At 33.8% G+C, this 18552-nt stretch overlaps 1 protein-coding gene across 1 annotated transcript in view; it reads left to right on the top strand.

Annotated features, from left to right (window-relative positions):
* LOC145243985 (ras-related protein Rab-43-like) overlaps nt 1–18007 on the top strand; it is a 144064-nt gene extending 126057 nt beyond the window's left edge. Inside the window, exons 3-4 of the mRNA XM_080107127.1 lie at nt 6398–6543; nt 14666–18007. Coding sequence (XP_079963253.1) covers nt 6398–6543; nt 14666–14782 — 263 coding nt within the window. The 3' untranslated portion in view covers nt 14783–18007. The remainder of the gene's footprint in view (nt 1–6397; nt 6544–14665) is intronic.
* Nucleotides 18008–18552: the final 545 nt, after the last annotated feature.

Consider the following 18552-nt stretch of genomic DNA (forward strand, 5'->3'; position numbering starts at 1 on the left):
CACAAAAAGAGCCATTCCGGATTTGGGAAAAAATGTTAACTTGGAAAAACATGGCAAGATCCTATTTCAATAACCATTTTGTTATTTTCAAAATGTCTAAGATTAAAGTTCTTTCCTTTTCAACTGAATTATTATTTTTTCTTTCCTCAGGAACCTCTCTGAATATTTGTTGACTTTACAATATATTTATTTTTGGTTTATTTTCATTTTATTTTGAAAATTATAATTAACATTAAATTATAGTATCTGTTATGATATTACTTAATTTTACCTCTCCTGAGTTGGTGAAAAGTGGTTGGTTCATTTTAACGCATTCAAAACTAAATTCTATCTATGGCAATTTTAAATTTTGTCTCAATCCAGAGTGCCTCTTTTTGGGAGAGGTAGATTACCCCCCCCACACACACACGCACACACATATAATACTGACCTATTTCCTAAATCTGCCCTCAATTTTAATAATAGCCAATTATACATATTTTTTTGTCTCAATCTTGAAGGTTTTCTGCTCTCACCGAGAAGAAAAAAGAAAGTCAAATTATAAATGAAAATAACAAGTTACTTTTTTTAAGTTAAATTTATTCTATTCTCTTGTGCAACGCCAGGACACAGGTCATGTTAGTTTTAAATAAATACATTTTAAAAAATGGCATTCGTCTATTGATTTGAAAAATATTTAGCTGGCAATTTTTATGGTGAGAAGACAGTATCAATTTTTTTTTTAAGAACTGAATTGCTACAATTTTAGATGAATAAAGAAGAAACATTTTCGTTTTATTCATTTGAAAAGTATTTATTTATTTTACTTTTTTTTTTTTTCGATTTGGTAACATTCACCTACGATAAGTTCAGCTAACTCCTCCCATAGAACATACAGCATCTCTGCACAACAGCATAGTAATTGTTACAAATGAAAATTGGGTATAATTTGATTAATTAAGGAAGAACTTGTTTGCATTAGACTTGAAGATGACTATATTATAGTCAGCTGGAAAGCCAGCCAGCGGAACAGAGTTCCATAGGCAGGTAGTTCTAGGAAATAAGCTTTGTTCATGGAATTCGTATTTAGATTTAGGCACAGATAGAGAGTGAGGGAAATTATTGATAGTGGTTTTAACTAAAGTATTTTTTTGTGAAAGTTTGGCAAGGGAAAGGGTTCATGGAATGAAGTTCAGATGAGACCTTGCCATGAAAATAACTAAAGAGCAGAAACAGGCTCGCAACCTCCCTTCTGTGGGAAAGAGGTTGCAGGAAAGGGAAAAGGGCATCACCTACTAGGTTTTGAAGCTGGATTTAAACTTTATCAAAGCAGGGTAGTGTGTTCCAAGCAGTTCCTACTCAGATGTGGCAACAGTACTCCATTTTAGGATGTATCTGACTCTTATACAGATAGAGGATTACATTGGGAGTGAAGTACTTTCTAGAGCAGTAAAATAATGCAACCATTTTTGCAGCAACCTTGGCAACAGATTTGATGTAGGTCTTCCATTTCAGGTCAGGAGTGACGGTCAGACCCAAAAGCTTGTCAAAGCAGAAAACGTCTTTAAGATGAGAACCATTCATATCGATTGGGGTTAAGAGGGGATCAGAGTATTTATAGTGAAAAGATAGAATTTAGTTTTGAATGCGTTAAAATGAACCATCCACTTTTTGCCCCATTGCACCATATGCTCAAGGTCTGAGGAGAGAAACTCGGCGAGACCTTGGTCGTTGTTGGCCTTTAAAGTGTTGCCATAGATGGTAGTGTCGTCTCTTCTTACCTTAGGAAGGTGTATGTATGTATGTATGTATGTATGTATGTATGTAGTCTTCCTGAAGGATTAAAAACAAGACCTTCCAAAGGGTGAATGAACTCTTTTTCTGGGTCAACGGCCAACTAGCACCGTGTATATTTGTGTGTGTGTGTGTATATGTGTATTGGGGTGGAGAGGGCTCCCGTAAGCCGTGGTGAAGACAACCTTTCTAGGAGAAGCAAATCTCTGATTTAAAAAACCATAAAGCGGAAGACCATTACCCGCATTAAGCTGGTCTGCAGTTTAATTTGTTGCTGGCTATCTTGCTCTTGCTTGTTGCTGGATCTCAACATTTTGAACCGAGAGAGAGACTTAGCTGTCGTACAAAGCTAAGACTCTGTAACATCATATTTGTATAGATACTCCCTCAGGCATTTGAGCTCATGGATTTTAAATGTCTGAGGGAGTGGCACTCGTCTGACAAAGTGTTGCAATCATCATGTATGTATGCAAAGTTTGTAAGTCTACTGCTGGTCTGAGAAGACATGTGATTGTTCATAGGAATACCCTTCAACCTCCAGAGGAAGTCAACTCGATGAATTGCTCAATTTGTATGTCACATCTGCCTCAAGATGTGCAAATCTGCAGCGGGAGTGGAGAGTCATCTGAGATGGCATGGACGACAAAATTGGGAGAACTCAGTGTGACACGAGCATCTGGAAAGATGCAGCAATCATCATGTATGTATGTATACAATATTGTATGCCTTGATAGTACACTGTGTAAGGACTGTACGCTTGCTGCTGTGATTAATCACATAATAGTCAAAGGTAGTTCTGCTTTTGACAAACTGGAGAAACGTGTGTGGCTAGATCAGGGAATCACATCAAAATCAAAGTGTTTACAAAGAATGCATTATCACTGTGTTACTATATGGATCAGAGACTTGGACAGCATATAGAAGGCATCTCAAGTTATTGGTAAGGTTTCATCAAAGTTGTATTCGAAGAATACTTAATATTAACTGGATGGCTCTAACGCCTGACACTGTAGATCTTGAATGATCAAATAGCATTAGTATAGAAATGAAAACCATTCAAAATCAGATGTGCTGGAATGAACATTTGGGTAGGATGGAGGGTAAAAGACCACAATATAAACCAAGGAAAAGGTTTAGGGATTCTCTGAAAAACAGCTTGAAAATACTTGAGATGGATGTACATAACTGGGAAATCCAAGCGAAAGATCGATCACTGTGGAGCAAAACCATTAGAGAAAGTTGTAAGATTTTTGAAGAGTAGCGTCTAGAGCTTGCTGTCTTAAAACGTGTTTTAAGAAAGCAGGACAAAAATATAATGTCAGAGAAATTATAATAGGAACTAAAGTGTACTGTATGTGGCAAATATCTTTTGTGAAAATCCGGTTTTGTGAATCATCTGAAATCACAAAATCAAAGACAGGAATGACAGTCTTATGACGAGGCTATTACAGCACATCCGGCAATGCTAAGTTGTCATATTTGTGGTCTAATCTGCAAATCTAAAAGTGGCCTGACACGATATTGAAGGATTCACATTATTATCATACGAACACCTTTACAAGAAGGAAAGTTTTTATGTCACATATGTGTACTTCATGTAGGACTAAAGCTGGATTAAAAAGCTACCTATGTGCACACAGCCGCACAATATTAAACTGAAGAGATGTCAAACTTCTGTCAAGAAGAAGCAATCATTATGTATGTGTGTATGTTATGTTTGTCTATCAAAATTATCATTATCATATTTAATGTCTACCAAAATTATCATTATCATATTTAATGTCTATCAAAATTATCATTATCATATTTAATGTCTATCAAAATTATCATTATCATATTTAATGTCCTGCTGGCATGTGTTGGACAGCTTGTAGAAATTGACTTCCAAACTAACCTATTTATCCCTCTTTCTCTCATATTCATCTTTTATCATTTCTTCCCATATTTTCCTAGGTTATCTCCTGCGCACTGCACCCACTGCCTCAACTGTTCTACATCTACTAAGCCAAGAACTCATTTATTCTTTCAACATGGGCATATCATCGAAGTCTCTTGTTATACACACATCTCTCAAGAAGAATTTCAAAACACTACCTGGCAAATATACCCGGTGAGCCAAGTGCAAGAGAGATTCAAACAATTGCATTTAAAGGGTCGGTCAGAATCTTAAAAAGATCTCTAAGTTGGAATATCTGAGATAGTGGGTGAATATTTGGCATCCAGTAGGATGCCTCATATCCAGTTTGAACAAACTTATAAGTAAAGAAAATCAAAATTTAATCTTCCTTTGAAATTATTAGATCTAAGCCTGTCTTGAGGGTTCACATTACACACCCATTGTATCATTCTCATATTTCTCTCCATGCAACGCATGTCTTCAACCCTCACTGGTCAGGTTTTACTTCCATACATCATCACATTGCATGCACCTGCCTGATACTAATCTTCCCGGAGTCTATAGTGGTAATTCTATGCTGGTTAATAATGACAGAAGTTGCCTGAATTTATTCCATTCATCCTCATCACACTTGCACCTGCTTCACACTGCGCTCGAATGGTATCACCAAGGTAACAGAACTTCTTGTCAGCCTCAATAGCTTTGCCATCCAGATAGACTAAGTTTTCATCCGTCTCCATTGTTTTACACTTCTTGCACACAAACTGGTTTATCCTCTCTCAAAAAGATGGAAAAATAAATTGTCGCCTGCTTTGAGAAGATAAGTTCATTTATTGCTCTTTTTGCGTCGACATGATCTTTGCCGTTTCACTATTTTTAGTCAAGATAAAATGATCAAAGGATTTTATTTTTATTTTCAATAATATATTTTTTTTAATCCTATTTTTCTATTTTTGAGACTGGATAATTTTTTAAATTCTTTTTGTCTCATTTATTTTTCCGCTTCAGGGATACGTTTGCTTGGTTTCCCGTTGCAATAAATGGAGGCCCATTGTCTCCGCCTTATTGTTAGCACAAAAGAAGAAAAGACACAATATATATATATATATATATATATATATATATATATATATATATATATATATATATATATATATGAGGATTTTACTTATATTAAAAAAATAAAAAATATATATATATGAGAATTTTACTTATATTAAAAATATATATATATATATGAGAATTTTACTCATATTAAAAATATATATATATATATATATATATATATATATATATATATATATATATATATATATATATATATGAGAATTTTACTTATATTAAAAAAAAAAGTTCCTATGATTTCTGTTTAAGTTTTCACTTGTGCATGAGTTTATTACTGACATTATAACATAGCTTCTTACAAATACTAGAAGAATATTCATCTCAAGTAAATGAATTCTTCAAACAGTTTGCACCACTTTTATGTCCCCCTTATGAAGATTAAAATCAAGATACAATGCTGCTAACCATTATGTTTAGAATCCTTATTCCAATTTTAATCAAAATCAATTACATGATTTTGATTCTAGAAAATGTCTCAAATTTAAGGCTTAAGCTTAAGAAGAAATTGAAATTTAGAGAATCTTACCTAATTAGTGCCTAATGATTATGGATCAAATTTAATGCAAATCTGAAATATTTGAATTTTCAAATGGGAGTTTGTGTCCATATTATGCTTCCCGGAAACCCTTTTAAAATACTGCAAAGAAATTGAAATTTGGAGAATATTTATTAATTTATGTCTATTACTTATTGTTAAAGTTTCACAAAAATTGAAGGTACCTGAATTTTCATAAAGTCTCCACCATCAATATATTACATATGAAAGCGCCTGCTGTGGAATTTCCACAGGTCTCACTAGTATTCATTATTTCAGTCTTTAAAAGATTTTTTCTTTCATCACGTCACCATCATACCACATACTTCTAAATATCGTTATTCACTCAATTGGACAGTTAGTGATTAATGCTAAACTTCTAGTGTGCACAGAAAAACTTTAAAATTCCATAAAAATCAGGAATTATATCAATAAGTCCAGTGATAACAAGAGTAAGTAGTGGATGGTATAAGTTCGTGAACTTTCTGCCATTATCAACCAAGCACAAACCTCTGTCCCATCACTGCATTGTTGATCCCCGTGGCTGTTTTATAACTATTTCAATGGAATGTGCTCTGATGAACTCATGAATATTCCCATTTTTCCCCCCTTTGCATAAAACTACATGAATACAACTAACATTACGCTTAACAGCAGCGTTCCAAAATTCATAATGATCTGTTAATTAGTTTAGAAGTGAATCTTACACATTGAAGAATGGGGTCATAAGAGGAATTATGGAAGAGGGGGTAAAATTGGAACTGCTTCCTCTGTAGATTATGATGATGATGATGATGATGTCGCTCCTAGGAATAAATTTAATGCTTTAATGTTACGAATTAATGTGTCTAAAATGTTGTTCTATAGTTTAAATAAAGGTGGTATCATTGCTTTTTAATAATCATGCGGGTTTCATTAGATTTATATCTAGGAAACCACCAGTCTATACAACAATTATACGTGTGTGTGTGTGTGTGTGTGTGTGTGTGTGTGTGCATATATATGCCGATAAAATTATTTTATTTTTTCCTTTCTTTTTTATAACTCGTTTTTTATGTTTTGTGCAGGTAACAAACAAGACTTGGAACATCTCCGTGAAGTCACAGTTGCCGAAGCAAAGGCTTATGCACAACACTGTAGCATGTTAGATGCAATCGAAACGAGTGCAAAAGAAAATACCAATATTGATGAAGCATTCCTAAGGATGGCTAAGGTATTAATCTTTTTTTCTTTTCTTTTCTTTTAAACCTTAAACCTAGCATGATTGTCACTTGTGCAAAGTATTCAAACATAAACATTGAATTATTTTTTTTCATTCATATCGGAAAGAAATTTTACTGTTTTATGACAAGAAAAGTATAAAAAAAGTATTTGGCTCTAAAAAATACATAGTTTAACAACCTTAATGAAGTGCAGTTCTAGTGGATTTCTTTTATGAAGGGGTGAGGTGACCCAATCATTTGCTAGTGCATATAACTTGGTGTGTGCGTGCCATGGGGAAGTGTCTTAGAAGGGCTGTTACATTCTGAAATGGTATAACCAGCTCCCCGGAGGTAGTAAACAATAGGAATTAATCTAGTCTGTAACATGGGAAGTCTTTGCTCAGGTTTTTGGCAGCATTAATTCTGTCCAGAGAATTAATTATCTGGGTTGGGACCATCAGCTGAAATTTGAATTTTTGTATAAAACAAGCAAACAGCATATATTTTTATGCACGCATATATATATATATATATATATATATATATATATATATATATATATAATATTAAGTCTATTTATTCATTTCAGTTTTTTAAGAAACATAATTATTAACTCGAAAGTTAGTAGAGCTGTCTTGGGCACATGCATCCTACATGAAAATGAAATGACAACTACAAATCTTCTTTTTCATGGTGACAAAAACGAGTGAGCAAGCGAGAGAGAGAGAGGGAGGAAGAGAAAGAGAGAGAAAAAAGATATGAATGCAAATCAATAAAGAGAAAAATAGAGAAAATCTTAATTCACAAGTCCTAGGTCATAAATTCATCAGGTTTGACCTCTTGGCAGTATCTTTGAGCCCTCAATTTTAAAAGCATTTGTTAACAAGGGCCAAATCTAGTTGATGGACACATTTTGTCATCAAGCTGTCAATTTTAGTTGAATGATGGTTTGTGGTCTTCGTCATGTTTTAATAACACCTTTTTGATTTCACATGTCTTTCCATGAGATCCATAAAAGTGAGACACAAAGCTTTTAAATGTGGAGCCCCGCTTATCATTTTGCCATAGTGGGTTATTTTTATATACTAATAAGTCATCATTTATTAAAGCAAAATCCATTTGAATATAGAAGTTAATGCGATGGGTGGATTGTTAGTTGAATGATGAAGAATATTATAAAAGGATTGGAAATGATGAATGAAATGAACACATACTTATAAGGACAGTTTATAACAACTATTGGTTAACATTGAAATTGAAGCTAACTAGTGTCGAGACGATTAATCGAAAACGCAATCTGGAGTCGGAAAAATTGGAATATTTGAGAGCATCGGAATTGGTATCGGAATCGGAAACATTTGTACTGATTTTCCGATGCACAAAACGATTCTTTTAATTGTTATTTTATTTGATTTTGTTTAAAGCAAAATCTTCTATTGCTGGTAATAAATGATAAAATTATAAATATTTATTGATTGCTTAAAAAATCAATAAAGCTAAAATGGATAGATTATCCACCACAAGTATATTTTTACGTTTAGGAAAATATTTGTACATTTAGCATGTGTGTTTTTACGGGAATCAGGAAAAAAAATACAACTATAGAGTTAAATATTTAGAGATTTATAAAGAATCAAAATCGGTAATAATTTTTTTTTAATTACATTTTCACCCCAAACAAGGCACATTGCCACTTTGATGTAAGGGGCTACTATCAGGGACATAGGGGTACTATGTGAGGAGTTGGGCAGCAAGATGTCGGTTCACGTTACACTTGAACTTCTGCATGTCAGTACAGCTGGGGAAGCAGGAACCTGGAAGGGAATTCCAAAGTCTAGCAGTTCTGGGGAAGAAACTACTGGAGTAGAAAGCTCTCTTACATCTAGGGATCTCTACTGTGAAGGGGTGGGATTTTGCTGCTTGTCGGGTTTGTTGGAGGTATTTACGTCGAGGGGGGTACAAGTGCTTGCAGTTCATCGGAGCATTCACCGTTAAAGTACTTGTAGAACAGGCAGAGGGATGCTACATTTCGTCAATGGGACAGAGGCTGAAGCTTAGATGACAGTTCAGGACCTATTAGGTTGGCGACTCTCTTTTGAACCTTGTCTAGAAGTAAGAGACTAGTAGCAGATGTACCAACCCAAATATGACAACAATACTCCATACATGGGAGAATGGTGGCCTTATAGAGGTACAGGATACTTTCGGATGTTAGTAGCTTTCTAGCACGGTAGAGAGAACCTACCTTTTTTGCAACGGTCCTGGCAATGCTCCCAATGTAATTTTTTCAACATGTTTCCTGTGAACATTAGGCCGAGGAGTTTAAAAGATGTACTTTCAGATAAAGAGTCTTTTGCTATTGGTGGTAGAGAAGGTTTCTTATAATTATTGAATGAAACAAGTTTAGTCTTGGCAGCATTGAATATGACCATCCATTTTTGTCTAGTGTTTCGGCCATTTCTTTAGACATGTGTTCATTTGTTTTCCTGTCATGTCTGTTATAGAATATGGTGCCATCAGCATATATACCCATCTCACAGACAATTTTGTCAGGGTATGAGAATAGTATGAGAATCGGGAATTTAGTCCAGAATCAGTAATTGTATCGGAATTGGGAAAAATATTGGAATCGTCCCATCATTAAAGCTAACTATATTGTATGTCACAAGGTAGCAGTCCCATGCTTATGTATTCCACAGATGGTAAGTTCTTGGAAAAAAAATCTGTTCATAGAAATTCCATTTCATATGAGACACATGGAGGAAGAAAGGGAAGTTCTTTGCAGTTGTGATAAAAGTTGAGTCGACTGTCATATTCTACACACTTTGCTATTTTTTGTTTTTATTTTTTATTTTTTACAAGAGGGTCACCACATTATTTAGACCCTAAACCACTTGAGGATAAGGGTTAATGGGTGTATGGTAGATATCAGGACAATAGTGTAGTAATTGTTAGTTGTGGGAATTTGATATAATTTGATTGTTTAAGTGGACAGCTCAGCAACAATTTGTTTACATTGAACTTGAAGATAAACATATTATAGTCAGCTGGAAAGGAAGTCAGAGTTCCACAGGCGGCAGACAGTTCTAGGAAAGAAGCTTAATTCATGGAATCCACATTTAGATTTAGGCACAGATAGAGAGTGGGGGGAATTGTTGATAGTGGTTGTAGTGTTTTTGTGAAAGTTTGACAAGGGGAGAACTATAGATTAAAGCTCAGATGAGCAATTGTCATGGTAATAACGATAGTGCAGACACAGGCTAGCAATGTATCTTCTGTGGGAAAGAGATTGCAGGGAAGAGAAAACTGCATCACCCACCAGGTTTCGAAGCTGGTTTTGAACTCTGTTGAGGCAGGATAGGGTATTCTGAGCAGCTCCAGCCTAGATATGGCAACAGTACTCCATTCTAGGACATATTTAACTCTTATACAGGTAGAGGATTGCATTAGAAGTACTGGAATGGTACAATGATTCAACCACTTTTCTGGCGACCTTGGCAACAGATTTGATGTACGTGCTCCATTTCAGGTCAGGGGTGAAGGTCAGTCCCAGAAGCTTGTTAAAGCATGGTACTTTCCTAAGACGATAGCCATTCATTTCAAGTGGGGCCAGATGAAGATCAGAGCGTTAATGATGGAAAGAGAAGTTTGATTTTAGATGCATTAAAATTAACCCACCACCTCTTTCCCCATTGCATCACATGCTCAAGATCAGAAGAGAGAGAATCAGAGAGAACTCGATCACCACCCCCCTCTTTTTGGGGGGACCTTTGTGGCCTTCGGGCCAAGATCCAAGTGTAGTATCTGTTCCGACAGATACTGCAAGCGAAGACCATATGTGGGGGTAACCCCACATATCAGACCTTGGTCAATGTAGGGGAAACCCTTCATACCAATTGTCACTATCCAGCTCCCATTTCCCACTCATCGGGAGTTGGCCCCCTTTTCCTCCCCCCTCTCTCCACATTAAAAAATGGCCTTGTGCCTAATTTGCTCAGTGGGGAAGCAAATAAATCCAGACCTTGGTCATTACCGGCTTTTGAAGTGTTGCTGTAGATGGTAGTGTCGCCTGCATAGATGTCTATGAATGATCTAAGAATGTGATTTGGGAGATAATTGATGAAGATCAGGAAGAGAGTTTGACCCAGGATAGAACCCTGAGGGATGCCAGCATTGATACTATGAGCTCCTGATTTATGCCCTTCAACCACTACTCTTATAAACTTATCAAAGAGAAATTATTTCATAACTGAGAGGACATTTCCAGCAATTCCTATAGAGGGAGATCTTGTGAAGCAGACCTTTATGCAAAACATTAACAAAGGCCTTCAATATGTCAAGAGCAATTGCTTTAGAAATTATGCCTCCATCGAAAGATACTTGATATTTGGTTGAGTTTTGGAATGTAGACCACATCTATTTTTAGTTTTGTTTTGAAATAAAAAAAATTATTTTACTGTTTGTTTGACACCAGCAGGCAACTTCGTGTTACCTACAGATGAATGAGGACATCTGTATTGTTGCTCCCAGTCCTGAACTCCATAATTCCATTTTTATTCTTATTGTAAAAGTTTTGTAATTTTCAATTTATAAATGCAATAAAATAAAAAGTAAAATGTGTTCTTTGCTGTTTGTGGTTGTTCGAGTTGATTGCAGATAAATTGTAAAAAAAATAAAAAGGTACTAATATGAAATTAATAGCATCTTTGGATTATTTATGAAATTTTATTTGGGGAAAAATTTTGTTTGATTTTAAGGATTTGCAACCCCAGAGAGACAGACAGATAGGTCTTAGAAATGACAACAACTGCAGGTTCTGCCACACAGAAGTAGAGAGTGTGAACCACCTGATATCCAGTTGTAAGTAAATGTACGGTTTTGCTGGGGAATGGCTACTATTGCCACTTGACCATCTGTAAACGTTGAATGTTGAATGTAAGCAGCAAGTCCTGCGAACATATAGCAGACAAATCTGTTAGAAATAAGTCATACATTCTCCACTATAACTGTGTAATTCCTACAGCTACATACTTAGAAAACAGGACTATTAAACCTGACATAATGAGATGAGACAAAAGGGAGAAAGTAGTAACCTTAGTTGAAGTCAGTATCTCCAACGATGCTGGGTTAAACAAAGTTGAAAGGAAGAAGATAACAAAATATCAAGATTTTATGTTCATCATGGAAAGTAATTGGAATTTTAAGAAAAATTTCCATCATTCTTGTAATTTTAGAAGCAACGGAGCCCATGAAAAGAATTAAAAAAAACTACCGGGATCATATACACGATGAACCAAGTGCAAGAGAGATACAAACAATTGCACTTAAAGAGACAGTTAGAATCTTAAAAAAAGATCTCTCAGTTGAAGTTTCTGAAATAGCGGGTGATTGTCTGCCATCCAGCAGGATGCCTCGTGTCCAGCAAAAAAAGATAATAAAGTTTAAAAAACCCCCAGATATTATACATATATAGGCAGACTCACAAAAAACTCAGAAAATTTAAAAAGACAGTGAATCCGTTTCATGTATAGAGATGCAGCTAAGAACCCTAAGGGCTCACCTTGCCCAAACTAACTGTGAACCCTAAAAAAAAGGCAACTACCTTCTCAATGTGCTTAACTCTAATTCCTCCTCAACCCCTGGAAGGCCAGCTCTGATTACCTCCCTTTCCCATCTTTTTGAGCCCCTTCGACCCCCCCCTCCATCAAAAGATTTTGACCTTTGTTAATGGTTACCATTCAACCACCCACAATTTTACTTCTTGAGATAACCTCTGGAGATAACAACTGGACAGTCTCCATTCAAAGGGCCTTATCTGCAGATAAACTTGGACATCACTTTTCTCAAATAGGTCAACGCGATTGCTCTTTCAATTGATTAGTTTAGGAGTAGATCCTGTAAATACAAACATATACACATACCTTATTTTAAATATGTACAATAGCAAACTGAACTCACCTCTAAAAATAATGATATATTTTCTTTCAGTAATCGTGTTATGAAATATATTTTACAGGATGCACCATGCAATAAAAAAAGAACAGGAAATTTTGCATGATTAATTTACACATACATCTGTTGTCATCATTTTATGATGATGATGATGATGATGACGACGACAGATGTACATGTGAATTAATTGTGCGAAATTTCTTGTTTTTGTGTGGTGCACAATATGATTTCTGCAAGAAAATATTTTATTATTTTTTTAAAGATCAGTTCAGTATATTCAGCATAAAATGAACACTGATATTATAACAACTGGTATAACCTTTTGAAAATAAGTAGTTTAACAGATTACTCAATAAATCCCGGGCCTTATATATAGATAGCACCACTAATAAAAATCATATAGATTTTTATAGAGTACTAACCTTCAAATGGCACTTCTCAAAATTTGCACATAATGGAATTATTAGTTCACAAATTGCATTAGCTGTTGCAATTTTTTTCAATTTTGTGTGCATAGCATAGCTTTCTGATGATAAAAAAATACTATTCAAGTAAAGTAATGGCTTGATATGTGTAATTTAGATTCTGCTCCATCGGAAGCAACAGTGAAGAGGTGGTATGCCAATTTGAAATATAACCATACAAACATGTGATTCGGAACATTCTGGTCATCCAAATTTGGGAATTGTCCTGGAAAAGATAAAAAAAAAAAGTCCACAAACTTATTTTGGTCGATTGTAAATTGGAGTTGGATGAAATAGTAGAGGAAGATATCAGAATCATATTCACTATTTTGCATGAACGCTTCTTCATGGAAAAGCGGTGTTCAAAGTGGGTGCTGCATTTGCTCGCAGTCAATCTAAAATAACAATGCATCAACAATTCAAAGCAAAATATTTGCAACAATTTTGATGCAACAAAATGAAGTTTTATGTGTGTATATATATATATATATATATATGTTGTTTGTTTATTTATTTATTACTGTATATAATCGTTACATAGGTGGACTTCACTTTTGTATGAGCAATATCACCTGAAGAGGTCTCTAATTACCCGTAACTGGCTGACCGGAACAGGCTCGTGAATGTGTTGCAACACATAACTGTTTATCTAAAACTAATAAAAAATATATTTTGTCCTAATTCGGTATTGAGAACTCTTGTATTAACTGTGTTAAAACTTCATTGGTTACTTTACCTCTGGGAAATATTAACCTGGATATAACTGTTTAACGGTACAGAACTTATATATTGCTTTAAACAAAATGTCCGGCAAAACCCGAGGGGCCCTTTTCATCAACAGACTCATCAGGAGTTAATCATTGATAATAAAATAAATAAATAAATAAAATAACCCGCAAGAACAGACTTAATGGGGTGTGCGTGCAAATTTTGCCAGGGGAGAGAGAGGAAAAACGGGTGGGAATACGAACAAAATATATACAATAATATAAAATATATGTACAAGTGGGGCAAGGGGAGAGTTCCCCTCCCCCCTCTCCCTCAGTAAAATTTACACATATATCCCATAAGTCTGTTCTTGTGAGTTATTTTATTTATTTGTTTATTTTATGATCAACGACTAACTCCTGATGAGTCTGTTGATGAAAGGGGCCCTTCGAGTTTTGCCAGCCATTTTGTTTAAGGCAATGTTCTGTACCGTTAAACAGTTATATCCAGGTTAATATTTCCCAGAGGTAAAGTAACCAATGAAGTTTTAACACGGTTAATACAAGAGTTCTCAATACCGAATTAGGACAAGATATATTTTTTATTTGTTTTACATATATATATATGCTCTTTCTAGTTTAATAAGCATATCATGTTTTGAATTTTGATGACTGAATTTTTGAGAAAAAAAGAAAAAAAACATTCTTTCTATAAATCGCCGATAAGAGCCATTTGCCAAGATACACATGATTAATGTTGGAGATTACATCGATTGAAATACTGTGAGGATAACAACCAAGATGAGAACAGTATTCCAAATGATACATATTATCAATCCGCATCTAAAAAATTCTGAAACATAATTTGTTGTGGATCTTTTACTTTTTAACGCATATTGATTATCTATTTGTTTTTTTGTTTGTTTTTATTAGTGCAATGTAAAATTGTTTTTTTTAATTAATTTTAATTCTGTCTATGGGATATACATAATTTTTTCCCCCTTTTGCAGGAGCTGAAAAACAAAATTGGTGGAGAAAGTACCCTGGAGAATGGCCCAGGAGGAAAAATAAACTTGAACACACGATCAGTGCGGACAAGTGGATGTTGTAGTAGCAGCAGTTCCTGATAAGGCTTTTTCAGTCCCTCAACAATATGACAACTGGAAACCATTGGGGACATTCAACCCACCTTCACCCCCAGGGGGCCAAATAATGTGGCAGTGGTGGTTAGGGGGTGGGGAGTGATATTATGCTGTGGACTGATACTGACACACGGTCCCTTCAGCCTTTCTTCATTATTCTCTCTTTTTCTTCTCTCTTTCCTGCCTTTCTTGCTCAACACATGAATACGACCTTCTCATGCAAACATGTATACACACATATGCACTAAACACACATACACACACACAGAGTTATATGCAAACTCAAATATACACTTGACTCAAGTGTACACTCAAACTCGTCCTTCAATTCAATCTTAGAACCATATGTACATTCTAGCAAACTCTACTTTAGATATACATGCATTTAAAAACCCTCACACTAAAATATGCATACATTTATTTTCACTCACACTCAAGCTACACACACTTACACTCAAATATACACACCCGATCACATTCAAATGTATACACACATACTCAGTTACATTCAATACACATACAATATATACACATATTTACATTCAATACACATATAATATATACACACATACACAGTTTTACATGCAATACACATATAATATATGCATACATACATAGTTACATTCAATACACATACAATATATACACAGTTACATTCAATATAGATATAATATATACACACATACACAGATTTACATTCAATGCACATACAATATATACACACATACAGTTTTACACACAATACATATATAATATATACACAGTTACATTTAATACACATACAATATATACACACATACACAGTTTTACATACAATACACATATAATATATACACAGTTACATTCACTACACATACAATATATATACACATACACAGTAAATACAGATACAATATGTACACACATACACAGTTACGTTAAATACACATACAATACATACACACACACACACATACATCATAATACACACATTCACACTCAAACGTTTTTCTATACACCCTCATTCAAATATATGCACACCTGCGCTATAATGTATACACACTAAGTCTCTAATACAAACACACAGTCTCTAATACAAATGTATATTTGTCTTTTCTCTTGTATTATAGTCTCATTTTAAAGGCTGGTTGGTTGTGGGCTACAAACATTATATCACAAACGGCAACAAAAGCCATGGGGTTTAGTCATAAATGGTAAGATGATCTATTTCACTCCCCTTCCTCCCACCACTTCTCCTTTCTTAAAAGATTATATTTGCTATTTAAAAAAGGGAGAAAGGAATAAAGCTAAGTGCATTTTATTATTAATATATATATATATATATATATATATATATATATATATATATATATATATATATATATATATATATATATATAAGCAATGCCGGGTGTCTTTTCTGTAAAGGGTACATATTATTTGTGGAAAATGTACTTTGTGAATTTTTTCCTTTATTTTTCTTATTTTTTTTCTCTGTGTCTTTCTCTCTTGTGTTTTTTTTCATTTCCTTTTAAAAATGCTTTGTTACCCCCCCTTCTTTATTTCTATTTTTTCTTCCTTTTTCTTTATTTCTTTCTTTATTTCTATTTTTCTTCTTTTTTCTTGATTTCTTCTTCTTTCTCTATTTCTACTTTCTTTTTCTTTCTTCATCACCACCACCACCAACAACATCATCTGACCAATGCCACGTTATTTAAAACGATTTAAAACATCAATAAACTAAAATATGAAGGCAATTATGACAAGAGAATAAAAAAAAAATAACAATAAATCAGCATAGAAAATATTTAAGAAACAAAAAAATCGGCCATCTTCCTATGTATTTATTTTAAATTCCTTGAGGCAGAAGTTAATATGAAGGGAGAGGGTACAGTTTCAAACTGGCAATCACTGGAGGTCACGATTGACAAACTCAGAATATATTAATGACAATACAGAAAAATGAACTTTTACGTGTTTCACGTTCAAGATAAAAATCTGTTGAAAATATTTTATGGGATCGTGTGTAAGTCGACACTCCACTTATCACAGTCGATGTCAAGTTCCACAAGTTACCATATCCAATTTAATGCAAACGTAAAACAAAACATGTATTTTTTTGAACGTGTCCTCAAAAAAAAAGACAAATAATTTATATTTATTTCTCATCATGTAAATTTATCTGTATTATTTGGATTCTTCAAACTACTGTTCCCATCTTCAGTGTTATTTTCACAACATTTCAGTCGATGTAACTTCCGACCTTCTTCAGGTCTATCTTGTTGAATGGTGTGAAAATAATGCTCAAGATGAGAACAGTAGTTCGAATAATCCAAATTATATGAATAATCAACCCTCATCTAAAAAATTCAGCCACATGTAAAGTTATCTTGTGATATTTTAAAAGTTGGACCTAAATAGCATTTAAATTGACATATCAAACTTTGATTTCAACAAGCCAATTTTTATTTTTTTTATTTGGTTTATTTTTGTAGCATGTTATTGCCACTATAATAATGTAGTTCGTTACATTTTATTTAAAAAATGACATAGTCTTGCTTGGAAAACTAGTAATATGGAAACATTTGTTAAATTATAACTGAAAAATCAAAATCCATGTGGGAAACAACTCATATTTTTCATTGAAGTATATTAAGAGTTTTTTCCCCTCAACTAAAAATTCTGGTGTTACCAGATCAGTCTGTCTAAAGATATTGGCTTCCTCACCTAAAATGCGTAAAGCATTGATGTTATTGTCCCCCCCCCTTTGAAAAAATTTATTATGTGCAGCAAAGCCCAAAAAAAAAAACAAAAAAAAAACAATTTTCTCTACAAAAATAAGCAGACCAAATACCATTAATAAATATTTGAGCTTATAAGGAACTTGAAGCATTAATTTTTTAAATTTTTAGAGAAATAATTTTTAAAAGTACTAAAAAAAAGTTTAAAATTGCAGCGTTCCTTCCCTTGATGATCACTTTTGGTGGCTTGCTATGTTGTTCACTTATAAAAATAACAATAGACTTTAATTTTTCTTCATTCCATGTAGCTGTTGCAATATCTGTGCCGACTAAGATATTGGATTTGAATCAAAGGTGAGTCCAGGGTTTGAATCATGTGATTGGCAGAACAGTTATTTCCACACTGATTATTCTATAAAAGATGAAACATATATGTTTGCAGATATATGTGTGTGTGTGTGTGTGTGTGTGTGTGTGTGTGTGTGTGTGTGTGTGTGTGTGTGTGTGTGTGTGTGTGTGTGTGTAAAAGAAATGATCTTTAAAAGTACAATAAATAATGTTTTTTTTGTTTATGCCATTGCTATTTTTCTCCTTTCCAAATTCTTTTTTCATTCCATATAATAAACTTTCTAGCAGTGTTTTTTTTTAGGAATTGTTTAGTGATCTTTTGCTAAGCAATGAAACATACATAAGACATAATGTATTGACAATTCAGACGTCTGTATAAAAATATTCAGGTTACTAAAAATTTATGAGTGCGGAATGATTCCATCTTTTGATTTTTGGAATGATAACTAATAATATATCTATCTATCTATTTATCTATCTATCTATCTATCTATCTATCTATCTATATATATATATATATATATATATATATATATATATATATATATATACACACACAGGGTGTCCACAAAGTCTGGCTACATTATGTAGACAAACTTTGTGGAAGCATCCTGTAGATTATGTAGCCAGACTTTGTGGGCACCCTGTGTGTGTGTGTGTATATATATATATATATATATATATATA

This window comes from Euprymna scolopes, chromosome 22 (assembly GCF_053919585.1).
Source record: "Euprymna scolopes isolate OS-2025 chromosome 22, ASM5391958v1, whole genome shotgun sequence".
Classification (NCBI taxonomy): Eukaryota; Metazoa; Mollusca; class Cephalopoda; order Sepiida; family Sepiolidae; genus Euprymna; species Euprymna scolopes.